The 16337-nt window shown below is 48.1% G+C and overlaps 1 protein-coding gene across 2 annotated transcripts in view; it reads right to left on the bottom strand.

Annotated features, from left to right (window-relative positions):
• Positions 1-15971, bottom strand: part of SEPTIN9 (septin 9) — a 134584-nt gene extending 118613 nt beyond the window's left edge. Inside the window, exon 1 of one of the 2 annotated variants that reach the window (XM_061455608.1) lies at positions 15491-15971. In XM_061455608.1, coding sequence (XP_061311592.1) covers positions 15491-15512 — 22 coding nt within the window. In that variant the 5' untranslated portion in view covers positions 15513-15971. The remainder of the gene's footprint in view (positions 1-15490) is intronic. The other variant, XM_061455611.1, reaches the window with a different exon arrangement.
• Between the last annotated feature and the right edge of the window lie 366 nt (positions 15972-16337).

Raw genomic sequence — 16337 nt, 5'->3', positions numbered from 1 at the left:
AGAGATGCTGCAATTACCGTTCTGTCTTCCATCCCCAAGTTAGACACCCACAGAAAGAGCAACAACAGTCCTAAAATCAGTCACAGGAGTGCCTGAAGGCTGTAATCTGTGAGGGGTCAGCAGTTAATACTGAGATTAAATTTCCTCTGAACTCACCCTCTCCCAGTCTCTTTCATATGAAACATTCAAATGCATTTAATGGAGAACTAGGAATATATCAATAAAATATGCCTGCTCTGTTCTGCTTCTGGACATCAGAGGAGAAAGGTACTCAGCACAAGAGCAGTAAATTAATCTAAAACCAATATGTAGAATCAATACATAAGTGACAAAATCTTATTGGCTTACCCTTTTAAATCTTTGCAAGGGACTAAGTAACTCCAGACCAACACCTACCTCTCTGCGAAGCCATGCTCTCCAACAGTCAGGTCTACAGAGGGACAGCAGGAAAACTAACAGTAAGTTCATTTAAATAAACCCCATGTGTAGGAACCACCTCTACTTGATACAACTCCATGAAGACACATTCCTCTCCCCAGGTACCAAGTGGTCCCAGTGCAACTTGTTCCTCTAATAGGTTTCTGCAGCTGCCAGCAAGTGGAAGGTAAAGCACCTGGCACCACCAAAGAGCTCAGCCCTGGCAAAGGGCAGAGTGAAATCACTCCTGGCACAGGTGAAAACCATTTCAAGCCATGGAGCACTGCCTGCAGCCTCTAAGGAAGCTTTTCTCTCTTGAAACAGGGCTCACACAAGGAGACACAAAGCCTATTCTGTGGGTCTGGCTGAAAGGCAGCATTGTACATGGAACATGGCACGCTCGGTGTAACGGAGCTGGGCAGTGGAGATCTGGGCCCAGTCCAGAACCCTCCCTTGAGCCACTCACCCCAATGATACAAATCTTCAGCCTCTGTTATGAAAATCATCACAACAACAAAGGTAATTGCTGACACTTGTGCAACAAATACATGGGTAGGCACAGGGCTGGGATCTGCTTTGTGTTGGGGTAGATTCTCCTTGGAAAGCTCAGCCTGCAACTACTAAGTAACCCAAATCTCCATGCACCACCAAGACCTTGAACTGTTATAAGCAGCAGCAGAAGGGAGGATTCGCAACATGGTCTTACACCTTATGCCGTAAGTAATGAGCCATAGTGTTTGTCCCACTACAACACATGCCAGGGCTGCTGTCAGACAAACCTGAAAGGTCTTTGTCTGGACACTCAAGCCACTTATGACTTCTATACCATCACCAGAGTTTATTACACAAGCTGACCTTTCCCAAATGGCATCTCTTGCAGTCAGAGGACTCCAACACCTCTTGTCCAGAGGGGATCCATGGCACTGCCATGTCCCTCTAGCCCAAACCTGTCTGTCCTGACCCTTTGCATCCTCGGTGGGAGCATCGCTTGTGCGGGTACCTCCCTCCCCTGGCCTGAGCTGTGGGATCGACAAGGGGCCAAGGGAGGATGCTCTGGGGGGTGTCAGAATTCCAGCCTTATCTCCAGAAGCTGAGATCATGGGTAGAAAATGTTTCTGTGTTGTCTCAGCAAGCTTTCTGCTGGCACCCCTCTTCCCCTCCATGAAAGCACCTCTTCTGTGAGCAGTTTTGGAGCCAGAGAAAAATGTTCACCGGTACAGACTAAATGCATTTACCATTTCTGAGACATCAGATCTGAAATGGTGCCTGTTCCTCAGCCAGCTGTGTCTCAAGCAGATCAGAGGAAGCAGCCGCAGCTGCATGGAGGGATGCTGCCACTTCTTTGGAAAACTGCTGTTACACCAAGCAGTCACGCACTGCACTGCTGCTACAAGCTGGTGGCCATGTGCTTTGGTGTCTGTGCAGGAACGATGCCTACTACTTAGGATCATAACCAGAGGTCTTCAGAGACCTGGGTTTGACTCCTTGCTCCACCATAGATACCTGGGAGCCTGGGCAGCACCCACCTGAGCGTTTACGTGTTAAACATCTGCATAGGAGCCCCAGACACTCTCCACAGTCACCAGAGGAGACAGGCTCTTTAGCCAGTGAGTCACCTCCATCCTGAGATGGAGGTGGAAGATAGGGTGATTCATCTGACAGCCCCTAGCTGGAGAGAGGCTGCAGGGACCAGCTCTGATTCAGAGAGGCTTTTAGATGGCTCAACTTAGGCAACATTCAATCCTATCTTGTTTTTTTCCAGGACTCAGTCCTCTGTAATAGGGGATATTAGCTCTCTCCTAGCTTTCATGTCTGAAAGACTGCAGACACAGGAATAGAAAGCACTCTGATCATCTGCACAGTCATTACGCAAGGAGCAGGAGTCAGGATAGCTGATTATGCCCCAACCTGGGTACACAAACCAATGAAGCAGCCTGTTCCTCTGCAGCCCAGTTTCCTCAGCAATAAAGTGGTATAAGCATACGTGTCTTTCACAAAGAATTAATTCCCCATGGACACCTGGGAGGGCTTTGGGAGCACAGGTGAAAAGACCATGCTCATTCACAAGGGACGTCCCCTGGAGGAGCCCCAAGCCCCTCTGTAGGGCTCTGCCTGAGTGATACAAGCACAGAGCAAGGCCACTGCCAGGTAGACCCATGATCCAGGAGAGAGTGAGAAACAACCATGTCCCTCTCCAGAGGGAATGGTCACCCCTTGCGCCCCAAGTTTCCTGTGTGTAAACAAAGCACTGCCCTCCAGGGCCCTTGTGCATCTGTCACCATCAGTTTATTCCATAAGAAAGTGAAATTAAATAAAGAAAAACCACAGCTGAAACCGTGTTTAATCTTGCAAAGATTATGGTTACATGATTTGAAAAGCAGAGGAGGCTGTTAAGCCCCCAGAGCAGAGGTCTCTACTTGGTTTAGACTCTTGTTTTGCCCATAATCTATAGGCAACAGGGCTTGGATGCTTTCAGGATGTTCTAAGGGACTATGCCGGAGCAGTTTTTAATCCAAAGCCTGATCTCCCAGCTGTGTTTTGACCTAAGGATACATCTTTCATTATCTATCAGAAATGGGAACTAGAGAGCTTATAAAAGATGAAGATGATCCCAAGTGGGGATGAAATGCTACTATGTTAGAGAATATTAGAATTCAAATTAATCCTGATACACTGGAAATGGACAACAAACAAACAAAATCCCTGAATAGGATACAGTGAGATTCAACAATGACCAGTGTGCAAAGGTCTAATCTACTCACTAGGCTTCCTCAGGTCAGTGGTTCCTATAGAAGATTCATATCCCAGAAGGGATATATCAGCTACAGAAATAGCTTAGGGTGACAAGTAGTCCAGGCAGGGGCTTGCAGGGAGGTGGGATGGAGCTGACTGCACATTGAGGTGTGGAAGGCAGACTGTCAGAGCTAGGTAAATAGGAGAACCTGCATCATACAGGTTCAGCCCCAGGAGAAATTCACCTTGTAGAAGATAAGGATTATAGCTGTTCCCTTTGCAAACCTGTGCAGGAGATCCTCAATGGGAAAAGCCACCAGGTGCCAGGCAGAGGAGCCCTGGTTTAAGAGTTCATTTACACTCAACCAGTTTGTCTATCTGGGTTCTCCCATGCCTGTAAGTTTCCCTCCTGCATCAGACACCAGGACAGTTTGGCTAGATGAAAAAGCAGGGCAGCCTGACCATGCATGGCCAGTCTTGCAGCTAGCAGCCTGCTCCCATCAGATCAGCAAGGCTGACTGCTTCAGCCTGCTCCATCCCTGCAGGTCTGTGAGTGCTGAGGGAGCAGCAGAGCCTTGTGGAAATTCCCAGACATCCTCCCCTCAACAGGTTAACAGGAGATCCTCCAAGCTCTGTTAATGAGCCGTGATTTTGCCTTGAAACTGAGTACCTTGGAACTGAACAAGGTGCTGCACGGCACCTGCTCCAGCTCCACGTGACAGCCAGGGATTTGCTTAGAGAGAAACTCAAACAAATCCACCCTGGCAAGTGTCGTGCTCTCCTAGAGGTTTTATACAAGGTCATTTCCAGATGGAAAGCAGGAGAGCATGGAACCCTGGGTAAAGTTGCTGCTCCAGTGCCTATTTGGGCAGCTCTGGCAGCCCACGGTCATTGGGGAGGAGGTGGGGAGGAGGAAGGAGAAAAGCCACAGCTCATGGGCTGAGTATCTGAGCAGCCTCCTCTCCATATGCAGTGACAGTTTAGTGCCATACTGAGCACGAGGTAAGTATTTTTAACACCACATCTTCTCCTTTCCTAACCCGCTGTTCTCCATCCTGTGACACCTTTTGTGTCTACAAACCATGTCGATTTAAAGCAGGATATGCAGCTTCTCATTCAGAATGCTCCTCACCTAAGACACCAGTGTGGTTTTTACATGTGGTTGTCATTTCTGCTGTCCAGATGAGTAGTTAAAATTTCACAGACTAAGGAATGCTGAAGAAGACACCATTCCCACATACAGAGGCCTGGGGTCTATCTGACAAGTTCAGAGAGAGACCTGTGCCCTCTACGTGTGCTGTGACTATGCAAGGAAGCTCTGAAGACAAGGCTACAAGCTCCTGTTCTACTCATGGGAGAGGTGAATTCCTATGAAGATATGCAGCCTCACTGGGAAATGGCCACAGAGTGGAAATTATCAATAGAAATTTCTTTCTGTAGGCACAAGAACTCACATTACCTCATCAGACTGTTTATAACAACATTTAGAACAAAAAGATGCAATTGTAAAACAATTCAGAGGTTACTTGTATAGCTCTTACCTTCCCAGAGGCAACCACAGCATCCCTCCCAGTATGTCCCAAGACAACTTCTGGCTATTCTAATTCATCCTAGTACATAACTCTGAAGAAATTGTTTCCTGTCTGGATGTTTTCTCTTGCATCCTTACAAGATTTGATGTTTTCTGCTCTTTCTCCCTCAGAGCTGTAGCCCAGAGCTATGTGGAACCTGGTTCACCTCCTGCCCCCATCTTCTCCACCTTCAGTGCTTGTTGGGAGACAGCTGCAGAAACACTCAAAGTATCTCCTGTGGTGATTGAAGAGGAAACACACTCATTTCATCAGCAAAGTCGCTTCCTTCCTTGAGTCTCTGCTCCATCCCAGAGCCCACGGGCACTGTGGACTGTGCTGTGTGCTGGGTCTGCATCCTCCTCTCTTGCCCTTCCAGGCTCAGCCCTTGCTCGCTCCTCTCCACTTTCCTGTATTGGTCTTCCCCACCAATCTCCACTAGTGTATGTGCTCTGCCAGTACAGCTTCTGCTTTCCCATCCATTGACCCACACTCCTGTAAACACCTGACCTGTGGGAAACACTTCTGACCCCAGCTACGCAGCTCGGTACTGGTCTGTCCATCAGATGGAGGGGCTTTGGATACAGAAGTATCTCCACAGAGCTAGGAATGAGAACACTGTTTATTTTTACCCAGGACTATGCTCCTAGCCAAGGGCTGTGTGACTATGCCCCGGACCAATATTCCAGCTCCTTGCTTCCCAGTGTCCAGAGCCACTAACCCTTCTTCTGTGTTACAAACTCTGCCACTAGCAGCCCACAGACTGTCCACCAAGGAACAAGAGCAGTCTGTAAAAGGGTTTAATGCAGATGCCTGCAATAATCAGCACCCAGTACTTAGACATTGGAGGTTTTTCTGACTTATATCAATTCCCAGGGGCTCCCATACTTATATTTATGAATCACAGGACATAAAAGACTCAGTAAGATCTGAACATTAATCCAGACACATATTATGAAACAACTTTTTACTCTTCCCTCTCCACCACGGCTCAAGCACAGGGCTCTTATGTTTCCCATGATGATCTTAAACTTAGCAAAGCCAAACACAAAAAAACCCTCAATGCAGCCTCAGATGTACTCTTTCCCTCTCCCCACCACATACACTGTCTGAAAAACCTGACATTCGTTTAAAACACTGCTGTCTGATGCTGAATTCCTAGAGAGCGGCTGATCCGTGAAGAAGCACATGGAGAAGAGCAGGTTTGAAACCTCTACAGATGAATCAAACTTGTCAGGGCTGAGCTCATCCTCCCCAATATTAACTCATTGCTCCAAACATTAACTGCAGGAATCAGCTGTCAGATTATTTCACATCACTGTTGGGAGGTTTATCTGACAAAAACCCACTCCAGGAAATAAATCACAGCCATGTGCTGCAGCTGCCAAGCAGGACGGGAGGGACCACCCAAGCCATGACATCCCCCAACATCCCACAGCACTGACAACCTTTCCATGCTCAGATGTGGGACTCGCCAGTTGAAGCATCTCACTTGTCAGGACAGCAATTTGGGAAAGCGTTTACAGATGCAGATGGAGCTGAAGGACAATTAACACTGAAGGGCAATTAGCTACAGTAATGTTGGTCCTTCAGGCTGTGTAAATCTGGGCTGTTCAGGAAACACTCAGCAGCTCTGAGCTTCATAAGTTATCTGCTAACAAAAATTATTTTAAGAGGCATTTGAAATCCCATAGTAGGATATGGTGGGTTTAATACAGCTTGGGCACATCTCACACTCCCATTTCTCATTATAATGCCCAGTTTGATAAAACACGCTCTCAAACACGTGAAGGCAGGACTCCAGAGGGGAAAAATCCCTTCATGCAGCAGACAGGGCTGCGAGTGCACGTAATAAAGGTCTGAATTTAAGGATTTCCTGGTGCTACCAAAAACTGACTGTAGATAAAAGCAGGACAGTTCACATGACTCCTTTTATCACCAGAACACTGAAAATCAGCAAGGTCAGAAACCCTCCCCAGAACAAACCAGAGGATGAGGAGGATTATGGCATTTCAGGATTGGACTTGCAACAACTTTGAATGTTTCAAATTAAATTATATGTAAGCAATGAACTACATCTCATCCTCATTCCTACTGATTAAATACATATATATTGATTTTAAGTTTAAAAATTAATTAAAAGTCAGCTTGGAAGGAAGATGAAAACTGAATATTAGGAGAGCAAAGTGTGTGTGGAGTGCTGGTGGATGACACTGCCAGTCACAAACAGTGGCAGGATGGGAGCTCCCCACCAGCTGAGTCGGTGGGTGACGCTTGTTCTGCAGCCCAGGGCTGTACCTTTCCTGCAGGCAAAGCAAAGCCTCCAGCTTCCTTAACACAGCCTTAACATCAGCCTTAAACTCACCTGAGCAAACCCCCTGCCACCTCCCATGGTCTGTTATGTGCAAGTCCTTTGTCCTGACTTGTAACACACTAAGATCTGTTATTCTTCTAGGCAACTTTTATTCCTACATGTCTGGGCACTTACAACTCAACCACTGAGTCATTCAGCAGCAGCTCTTGGCTGTAACCGCTGAGGGCATCTTGCTTTGTTTCTAATGTCTATTACATTAAGCTATAGGCAATCCCTATTTCTCTTAGTAGCGTCAAACCAAAGCAAACTTGCTCCTAGGGGCTGCTCACAAGGATCAGGACTCCAACTTGCTCCCCACGTATGTGCACGCAAAGCTTCCCTGGATCCCCATGAAGGCTGCAAAGGGACGTGACTCCAGACAAGCTGAGGGAGCATCCGGGTGTCAGAGTCCCTCTGTGCCCTCAGCAGTTGCTTTGAGCTCAGCCCTGCAAGGCCTTAGGGAGAACTGCTGTGTGCTGAGCTTTTCCCAAAAGGAGCTGTTCCTCTGCAGATCACCCCTTAGTGAGCACTCTCTCCCTTGGGAACTGGCGCCGTTATTCCCTTGGTCCCCAGAATAGCAGTACTCCCACACCAGGAAATTACAGACTTTCTTGAACATTACTGTAGCCTTTTTCATTTCCATTATGTCTTTAGCTGTCTCCTCCCCCTACACTCCTTCTCTAAACAAACCTCCGAGCTGCACAAAGTGTTTCCTGCAAATAATACACATCTGGCATGGACAAAGGGAAGAAAAATAGAAAATCCCTTCTGCTGCTAGTTCCAGCTTGCTATCATCCCTCCAGCTTAACTGCCATCTGCTTGACCTGGGAGCCTAGAAGGTTGAGGGAAATGAAGGGGACAGTTACATACTCTGGGCATCAGATTTGAGCCAGCCCTGACTGAAATTAAGAGTCCAGGTCATGGAGGTAACTTATATTGTGCTTCAGACTGCTGCAGTGCCCGAACTTGAGGGCTTGAGCAAGAACTGCACAAGAAGCCCCTTTTGCCCAACATGGCCAGATGTTTTCACAACAGTAGCAGCACTGGACAAAAACCTTCTTTTCTTGTCCTCCTGGTGCCATCCCACCCTGTTGCTGGGCTCTGCTCTAGATATGCCTGAATCTCTCCGAGCCCCATGAGAGGCTACTTTGTCCACGTGACAGTGGAAGCTGTCTTACAGCACAAAGCCAGGACTCCTTTTCAGACTTCTACAGTGATGGACCAAGTGCCCCATCTCACAGCAGCTACAAGAAAGGCCTTTGCAAGCCTGTGCCATTACCTGAGTGATGAATAAACAGAGAATAAAGCAGTTTCCCAGGCAGCTATGACCTCCCCCTCTGAAACCCTTTAAAGGGTGATTTTTGCTGCCCTCATCACTGGTAAGTCATTGCAGGCCAGTGTGGGAACAGGCTGACTCACCAGTGACCGTGTTGTTATCTCTCCCACCACACCACTGATTGCGGCATGTGATTTCCATAGGGAATGATGGCTACACAAGCATGGCTGCTCTTCCAGGGGACACCAGGACTGGGGAGGAAGAGAAGCTCCCTGGTTTGTAGTTAAAGACACTGGTGTGGCCAATGAACACCAAGCCTAGGGACTGGTGGATCCCACCCTGTCCTGCACAGCACCAGGGAGCTTACAAAAAGGAAGCAGACACTTTACACATCCATCTGACAGGTTAAATCTTCCCAAATCACTGTGATACAAAGTCATCTCCTCTTTCACAGGCTTTGCCCTGGGTTTGGATCCCACCTTATGCTGCAAACCCCACAACATCTCCTGTCCAAGATGGGACAGGTTAGCCTCACACAAAGCACCCCACTCACTGTCTGACCAGCAGCACTACTCTTGGGAGGGATTTCTCTGCAAGCAGTGAGCACAGACGGAGGTATTCTCTGCAGCAACATCTCCCCATTCCACATGGCCCCACTTCTCCTTGCTCACCCCAAGTGGGGATGGGAAGATGATTGGTGTTTCAGGGAAGGAGATAATCACCCCATTGGGCCACACATGGCTTTTTGTTATTTCTGCATATGTCTGCATGTTGTGGTTTCTTATTTGGCTTTCTCTATATGCTGGATTCCCCTGCTTCTCCAAACTATTTCCTAACAGATGTTGGGATGTTTTGCTGCCTGAACCAAAGCTCTAACACTGTCTGTACGTGCCAGTCAAATCTGCCCATGGTGGAGCACCCAACCAAACCCGTCACATTGATCCTGCCAGCCCAGCACAGTGTGGTGCTGATACAGGGGAACCTGCTAGAGGAGAATCTTCATAGCAACATTACGTCAATCACCACGAGCCATCAGAAACATGTGACAGCAGACTCTGTTGACATTTAGAATATATTCTGTCATCATGGTAGTAAAATGTAACAGTTGTGCTTTTTTGATGGGAAATCTTGCGATCCCACCTCATTCTTTGCAGCAAGGAAGCATAGAAGTAAGACGGCCAGGACCGATGCCATCAACAACTCTTGATACCTGCTAAGCCACAGAAACAGACTGTGAGGCCCTTAAGGCAGCTGAGAAGAGTCTGTCTGAGGATCAGGGTGCTTTCGTCCAACAGAGACTCCAGCAGTTTGTGGCACTCGAGGAAAATCACAGGCTTTAGTATCATGAGGGAGGACAGGCACATGAGAAATCTAATTCTCCAAAGCATACAACTTTTTCATTTTAAAAGTAGCCAAAAGAATTGATAAAGGATTTTAGCTGTTGACCACACAGTGCAGACCTGGGCAATGCTGCCTCTTGGCCATGGTGTTGGCTTGGGAAGATGGTGTCACACTGCCCTGCTCATACAGCCTTTGCCTCTGCTGCCCATCACACACCACTCATTGAGGAATTCAGAAGTGGAGGGAGTGAAGGACATTTCTACTTTTCCTCTCTGCAGCACTCAGAACAATGGTACCACTCTCTCTGGGCATCTCTAAATGTTACTATAGCTCAAAAGGAACCTTGGGGGCAGCAGGCAGTGGGAATGTCAAAGGCTATGTCCAGCCTTGCATGCAGCAATGGAGAAGTGACTCAGGCAGGGACAGAGCAGGAAACAACATGATGTGGTAAAAGGCAAAACAAAGTAAGTGAAGAAGGTTGTGAAAGAAACCCCACCTGACAGAATGTGTGAACGTGGACAGGCATCGTGACTGTTGCTTACCAGCATGGACTAGTTAGAGATGTGGCTGTCCAAAACAGTGAGTAAGTGTTCACCACGCAGGAACTGCATCACATTTGTTCTCTCTTTCCTTTGGGGCTTAAAGAAAGGTTGGGTCCATGGACATTTGGTACCAACCAGCTTTCACATGGATCTGAATGATGCAGATCATCCACACAGCTGACCAACCTGCAGAGCTTTCAGTATCCTGAAAATCAGACGCAAAGCCCTTTGTCTGTGTACCAGCTTTGCGCTATTCTTGGATGAACAAGTTCATTTTGTACTCCTTGTTATTTTCCTTCCTGCTATTTCAGTAACATGAGGTAACACAATGCCAACACAAAACCATGTCATGAAAAACTTCCACAGCCTCAGGCAAGCAACTGGTGTTTCTGGGGCAGCTCACCCCATGATGGCACTGCCAGCACCACTACCCCTCCTCTTCCCTCTAGTCCCAGGATCCAAAACTCTTTCCTCACCCTTTTCATTCCCCTTCACATCCCCCACACTCACACTGACTTTACTAATGCTTCCACCCTGCTCTGCCACTGAAGGGAAAGGAAAGGAGCCCAGGCCAGGTTTCACAGCTTTACTAGAGCGCAGAGACCTGTAAGGGGGAGAAGGCATGGATGGGTGACAGCAAAAGAGCTGAAATGGCAGCCTCTGAGCAAGGTGAGAGGTAGGAATCAGCTGTAAGCAGAACAGACACCCAGGACACAAGTGTGTGCCTCTCTGAAAAGCAAACACAAGCCAAATAAGCAGCATGCTGGCTCCTCCACCTGTGGTTTCAGTGGTAGCTCTGTTCCACCAAGCAGTGAGGACACAAGATGGAACAGAAACCCTGGCATTTCTGGCTGCAGTGGGTTTTTCCACTCCTGCTCTTCTACAGAAGCCTTCCTGAAGGTTGATGCCTTTCCTTATTGCACCCTGTATTTGCTCAAGCACTGCACAGCCGTGCCAGTGGCTGCGGTGCCTCTTCATAAACCAGTTTGTTTACCGGTTTATGAAGTTTACTGCAAAGTGCTTTGGCACATCAGGCACAGGCAGAGCTGTTTCACACAGAGATAACTGGTAGAAGCGGGGCAAAAGGACAGTTCATTCATCTGAGCTGGTGGAATCATTCATTGCTTGCACTCAATTCAGGTTTTGAACAGTCAGTTTGAACAGCCACAGACTGAGGATCCAGCTTCTTGTGATTGATTGCAAATCCTCAGTACAATAATCTGTTTTGTTTTAACGATCTCTTGTTGGAAGGTTTTGGGGAGTAAGAGCTGGCTGTGAGTTTGAGCTGCAAAAAATGGCTTTTTAATTTTCGTGTATTTCAAAACAAACTGGTTTGTATTTCTGTCCAAAATGTCAAACTAAATCAAACAAATGCTTTGTCCTTGATACTGCTGTTTGGCCACTGAACTTCAAATATCACATCAGTCTGAACAACTCTGTTCATTTTATCACGGCTTAGACACACAGTGCCAGTTAGATGACAGGAGATGGGGTTCAGTTCAGGAGAGAACAATGTGGCTCTGCAAACACCAGGTCACCCCTGTCCCAGCCAGCAAGCTTTGTGATAACGAGGTTAAAAGCCATTGAGGGAACTGCACCGTGCAGCATGAGCCTGAAAAAGATCCAGTCTCAGTGTTTCCAGAGGACTGGCTGTGCCAGAGATGTACTGAGGCCCCCACCACAGGCACCACACATCCAGTCACAGCCCCTGGTGCTTTTTTAGGGGGAGGGCAAGTCTATCCACCGCTTCCTCATTGCAGTTTGATGAACTCCATTGGCTGCCAGATGAGCACTCACTGCAGTGTGTCCCTGTGCTATCACAGCTGCACACTGCAGCTCTGCTCACCCCCAGCAAGAGCTCACTTGCTTTTCTTCTTCACCAGCTGCACATACTGGAGTGTAAACACGGAGCCTTTTGGTGGGATACAAACCTGATTTGCCCCACTAGTACCAGTAACTGCAGCTGCCTTGGGCCAGAGCTGCGGGTATTCAGCACCTACAGGATGCTGTGTGGTGGCGGCACCAAGTCAATACAATGGGACTGGGGCAGGAGGGGACCCTGGGACACTACAAACCAACCTTTTTCCCCAAAGCTTCCCAGTCCAGATAACGCCAACAACTCCAATTTGACTAATATTCTATTGTCATAATATTCTATTCCATGTTTTATAGTGAATCATTCTGTGAGTCACAATGTGGGAAAAAAATATTGTTCCTAAGTCCTACTGCAATGATCAGATGAGTTTTCACTGTTACTCCTGCAGTTTTCTTATAGCCTTGGCTCATATATGAGGAGTTATTTCTCCCTAAGTGCCTAAGCAATAAATCAGGAGTTCACAGTTTAGGTAAGAGGTATCACACAGCCCCTATGGATAATTCTGGAGGCACTGTAATGATGACAATCCTTATTTCAGTGCACGCCAACACCTTACAGAAACTTGAAACTGCAAACAGTCCTTGGCCAAAACAATTTGCACCATCCTTAATAATACCTATAAGCAATCGTGTCATTTATCACAAATCCTGCCTACTGCTTCTTTGGCAATGCAGTTGTGCTTGAGTAATGGAAAAGGAGAGTTGAAAAATCCTTTATAAAAATAGTATTCCAGGACAAGTAAAACATCTCAGGAAAAACCTCTCTTTGCCTTAAGCATCTGAAATAATAGACATCCCTAAAGCAAACATGTAAGAGCTGGCTTCAGCAGCGGTTATTGCTCATTTTTAACTTGCTATGTAAATTCTCCTTTTCTCCCTCTCCCCTCCTCCTCTTGCTGCTGCCAGGAAATCCCAGGAAAGAAAAGTGCTACCAGGCTGAGCTGCATGTGCCCGCGGCTATGGCACAAAGGTCTGAGCCTCTCTGCTGGTAAGAGGTAAAGCATTCAAAAGCAAACTCTTTATCCCAACCACACCTATATGGCATGTGCTCAAAAGCCATAGCAGATGGGTAATCATTTCCCCTGAAGTGCTTTAGAAAAAGTAAATCTCTCCTGGGGTGGCGAGCAGCCTGCTAACAGGAGAGCACTACAGCAGCACTGCCGTGTTTGCAGAGCAGGACAGAGCTGGAGCTTCAGCCCTGTGAAGTCAACCGAGATGCTCCAGCTGGGTTCAGTGGGACCCAGTCCACAGAACAGATCCAGAATATACTGGAGAGGAGCAAAGAAAGCCAGCAAGGGATGCTCCCTAACCTCAGAAAGTGTTCCGAAGACACTTAGGGTTTCCTATTGTCATCATATTCAGGAGTTTCTCAACCAGGCGCTGTGTTTCCAGCCTGTCAGAGGTTGTCAGCAATGTGCTTGAGAAGCACAGGCTTTGCAGCTGAGAAATCACTTTGTCACCTCACCAGTTTCTCTGGCAGTAGGAAGTTCAGAGGCCCTGCAGCACCCTGTACATCTTACTCATGTCTTGGAGATGCAGTCTGGACTCCTGGTGCAATTCCCCCAGGCAAGCTACCATCACTGCTCCACAACTTGGAAAACCTTCAGAATCATGGGGCAGGGAGGGTTGACAGAGGTGGCAGCTCTCCAAAGGCACAGTGGGTGATTAATCCACCTCCTCTCTCTCCAATCAATCAGTGAGAGGCAAGGCCCTAGCACTGCCTGGCCAGGAGCTGACACATGAATGTGGAGCCTTTACCACATGAACATGAGAGCTGCTCAGAAGAACTGCATGTGCTTTGTGGAAGGTTAGTGCAGGTAATAAATAGTGCAATTGTCCTGTTGCTTCAGCCTAGCATATCCTGGCTAGTGTAATTCTTCTCTGCAGTGTACCAAGGGAAATCTCAAAGCAAACAGCGTTTCCAAAATACAACTGCAGTCCCTTTGAAATAAAAGTACCGGCCAAATGTCAACAGACCTCAGTTGCAACACCGAATGAAGGTGGGTTTGTGACCAGGGACACACCAGTCCCATCACAGGCTTTGCACTGCCCCAGCTCCACTCCAGCACTACCAACCAAAGCAAGCAAAGCAGTTGAGGATCACTCGGCCTCATCTGCAAGAAGTCATAATAGCAGGTCACGCAGTTGCTGACAGGTTTCCTTATGACAGCCAGCTATCTCCAACCAGTTCTCGCTCTGCTCCAGGGCTGCTTTAGCGACTGTGCACCTCAGGAGGCTTGTACAAGTACCAGTTCTTCCTACCCACAATGCACAACCGTTAGTGTCCACTTTAATCCATTACAACATGCTAATAGTCATGCTTAGGCTTTCTCAGGTTCCCTAATAAAACCTCCCTGGCAGTCTATTTAGCAACACTAATGAGAAATGTGCAAGAGAGAAACATGACTAATTCATTTTAACAATAAACAGGCAGCAGCATCACACAGGGAAATTTCTGTGTGAAGGCAAACTCCCAGCTCCTGCGGCTAGCGAGCTCAGGCAGGGTTGGCCACAGCAGCTGCCACCAGCACCCCCGTGGTGACTCAGGATGTTAGGAGGCTATCATGGTGACACCACATCCCTGGAGCAGCTGGGCAAAGCCAGGGCAGAACTGGGCTTACAGAACACATGGTCGCAGGTTGGTAGCTGGAACCAAGCAGAAATCAGTTGCAGAGCAAAGTCCTTCACCTTGAGGAGCTGCCAGAGGCACCTGAGCTTTACAGGGTGAGCTACAGACATGACTCCTCCTTTGCAGGAGTTGTGTCCACTCTATCATGCGCCTGCCACTTCTTGGGGCTGTTGGCAGGATTTCACAGAAACCTCAGAGAAATAACATCAGTCAGTGCTGCTTGCTCCTGTGTTAGCTGGGGAGGAAGGAGCCTGGTGAGCCTGCGAGAGCAGAGGGCAAAAAGCCCTCACCCCACGGGGCAAGATGAATCAAACAGGATGGAGAGCAGGGAGAGGAGAGTCCTGCAGCATTAGGAGATCCCAGCTCTTCAACCCTCCATTTAGAAATCCTTCCAGCCCCCAAGGAAGCTGGTGTCACACACAGTGCCACCATTCCATTTCATTTCAATCTGCTGCTCAGCACTGGAGCTTGCCCCATGCTGGCACAGGTGCCTCCTGAATAACAAGCTCCATGCCACCAACACCGAGTTCTGCCTGGAACAAGTTGCCTCCCTGGATTTGTTTTGCTTTTTTAGCCTTTTCCACTGATCGACAGGGTTTGTTCATACACAGTAAAACAGCTCACTCTGTTACAGAGTGCTTGGAGGGAGAGGGGCTTGTGCAAGTTGTACTTTTGGGGTTTAAAACCTTTTTCTTTCCCGGTAGAGACCCAAAGAGAAAGAGGTGAGAGAAAAAGAGCAGGCTGCTACTTGCTCACCTGAATACGAGGATTTCTTCATGCCGTCGCTTCGAGCTGTGACATAGGAGCTGGGTGAGGCGTTGGGTCCCCGGGGTGCCGTGCCGCAGGTGTGATCCTTTTGTCAGTGCAGGCAGGGATGGGGAGGGGACGCGCACGCTGCCACCACATCCAGGCGCGTGGCTCCAGTCGAGGGGCAGCCCAGCGCTCCAATTAATTAGCACACACCTTTCCCAACCTCACACACAGTTATGGGCTGTTCCAACTCTTTCGGCACCGGCAGGGTAGAGCAGGGCTCAACCTCCCTGGCAGCTGCATGTTATCCCCCTGGAAAACAAACGGTCTCGGGGATTAGTCCTACCAACTCCCAGCCCTGGAAGTCCCAGTGTATTTAGCTAGTGCAGCAGAGGGAAGGGAGGGAATTTCACGCCTCCAGCCCAGCACACCCCACGGCTTTGGTTCAGCTGTTTGCTGCTGGAGCAGCTTAGGTCAGAGCTACTCTCAAGTCGGGCAGTTTCTAGTTCAAAGTGCATTAGTGACCTGTCAGCATGCTGTGGTGTAAACACCTCTTTCCTCTTCATTACCTACCTGTAAGGGACTCATTCAAGACTGGAAGTTGAGCAAAATGCTTACATAGGTTTGCAACACAGGGAGAGCTATGTGCAAGCAAGTTACTCACTGCTCAGTAGGATGCAGAATGCCACGTATTCCATAACCAGTTCCCCAGAGCACTGGGATCTGGGCATGTCCCCAGGTTACTGAGGAAGAGGAGGCTCCATTTTGCAATTACTTATGTGCCTCAGCACGCGAATCTGCCCGGAAAGCAGACATGCTCCTGATCACTCCCTGTGAAACACAGGTTGGACAA

Source organism: Pezoporus flaviventris, unplaced genomic scaffold (genome assembly GCF_033815535.1).
Source record: "Pezoporus flaviventris isolate CSIRO_AGI_PZ_B2104156 unplaced genomic scaffold, CSIRO_AGI_Pfla_v1 ptg000020l, whole genome shotgun sequence".
Lineage (NCBI taxonomy): Eukaryota > Metazoa > Chordata > Aves > Psittaciformes > Psittacidae > Pezoporus > Pezoporus flaviventris.
This window is presented reverse-complemented; position numbering and strand designations above follow the sequence as displayed.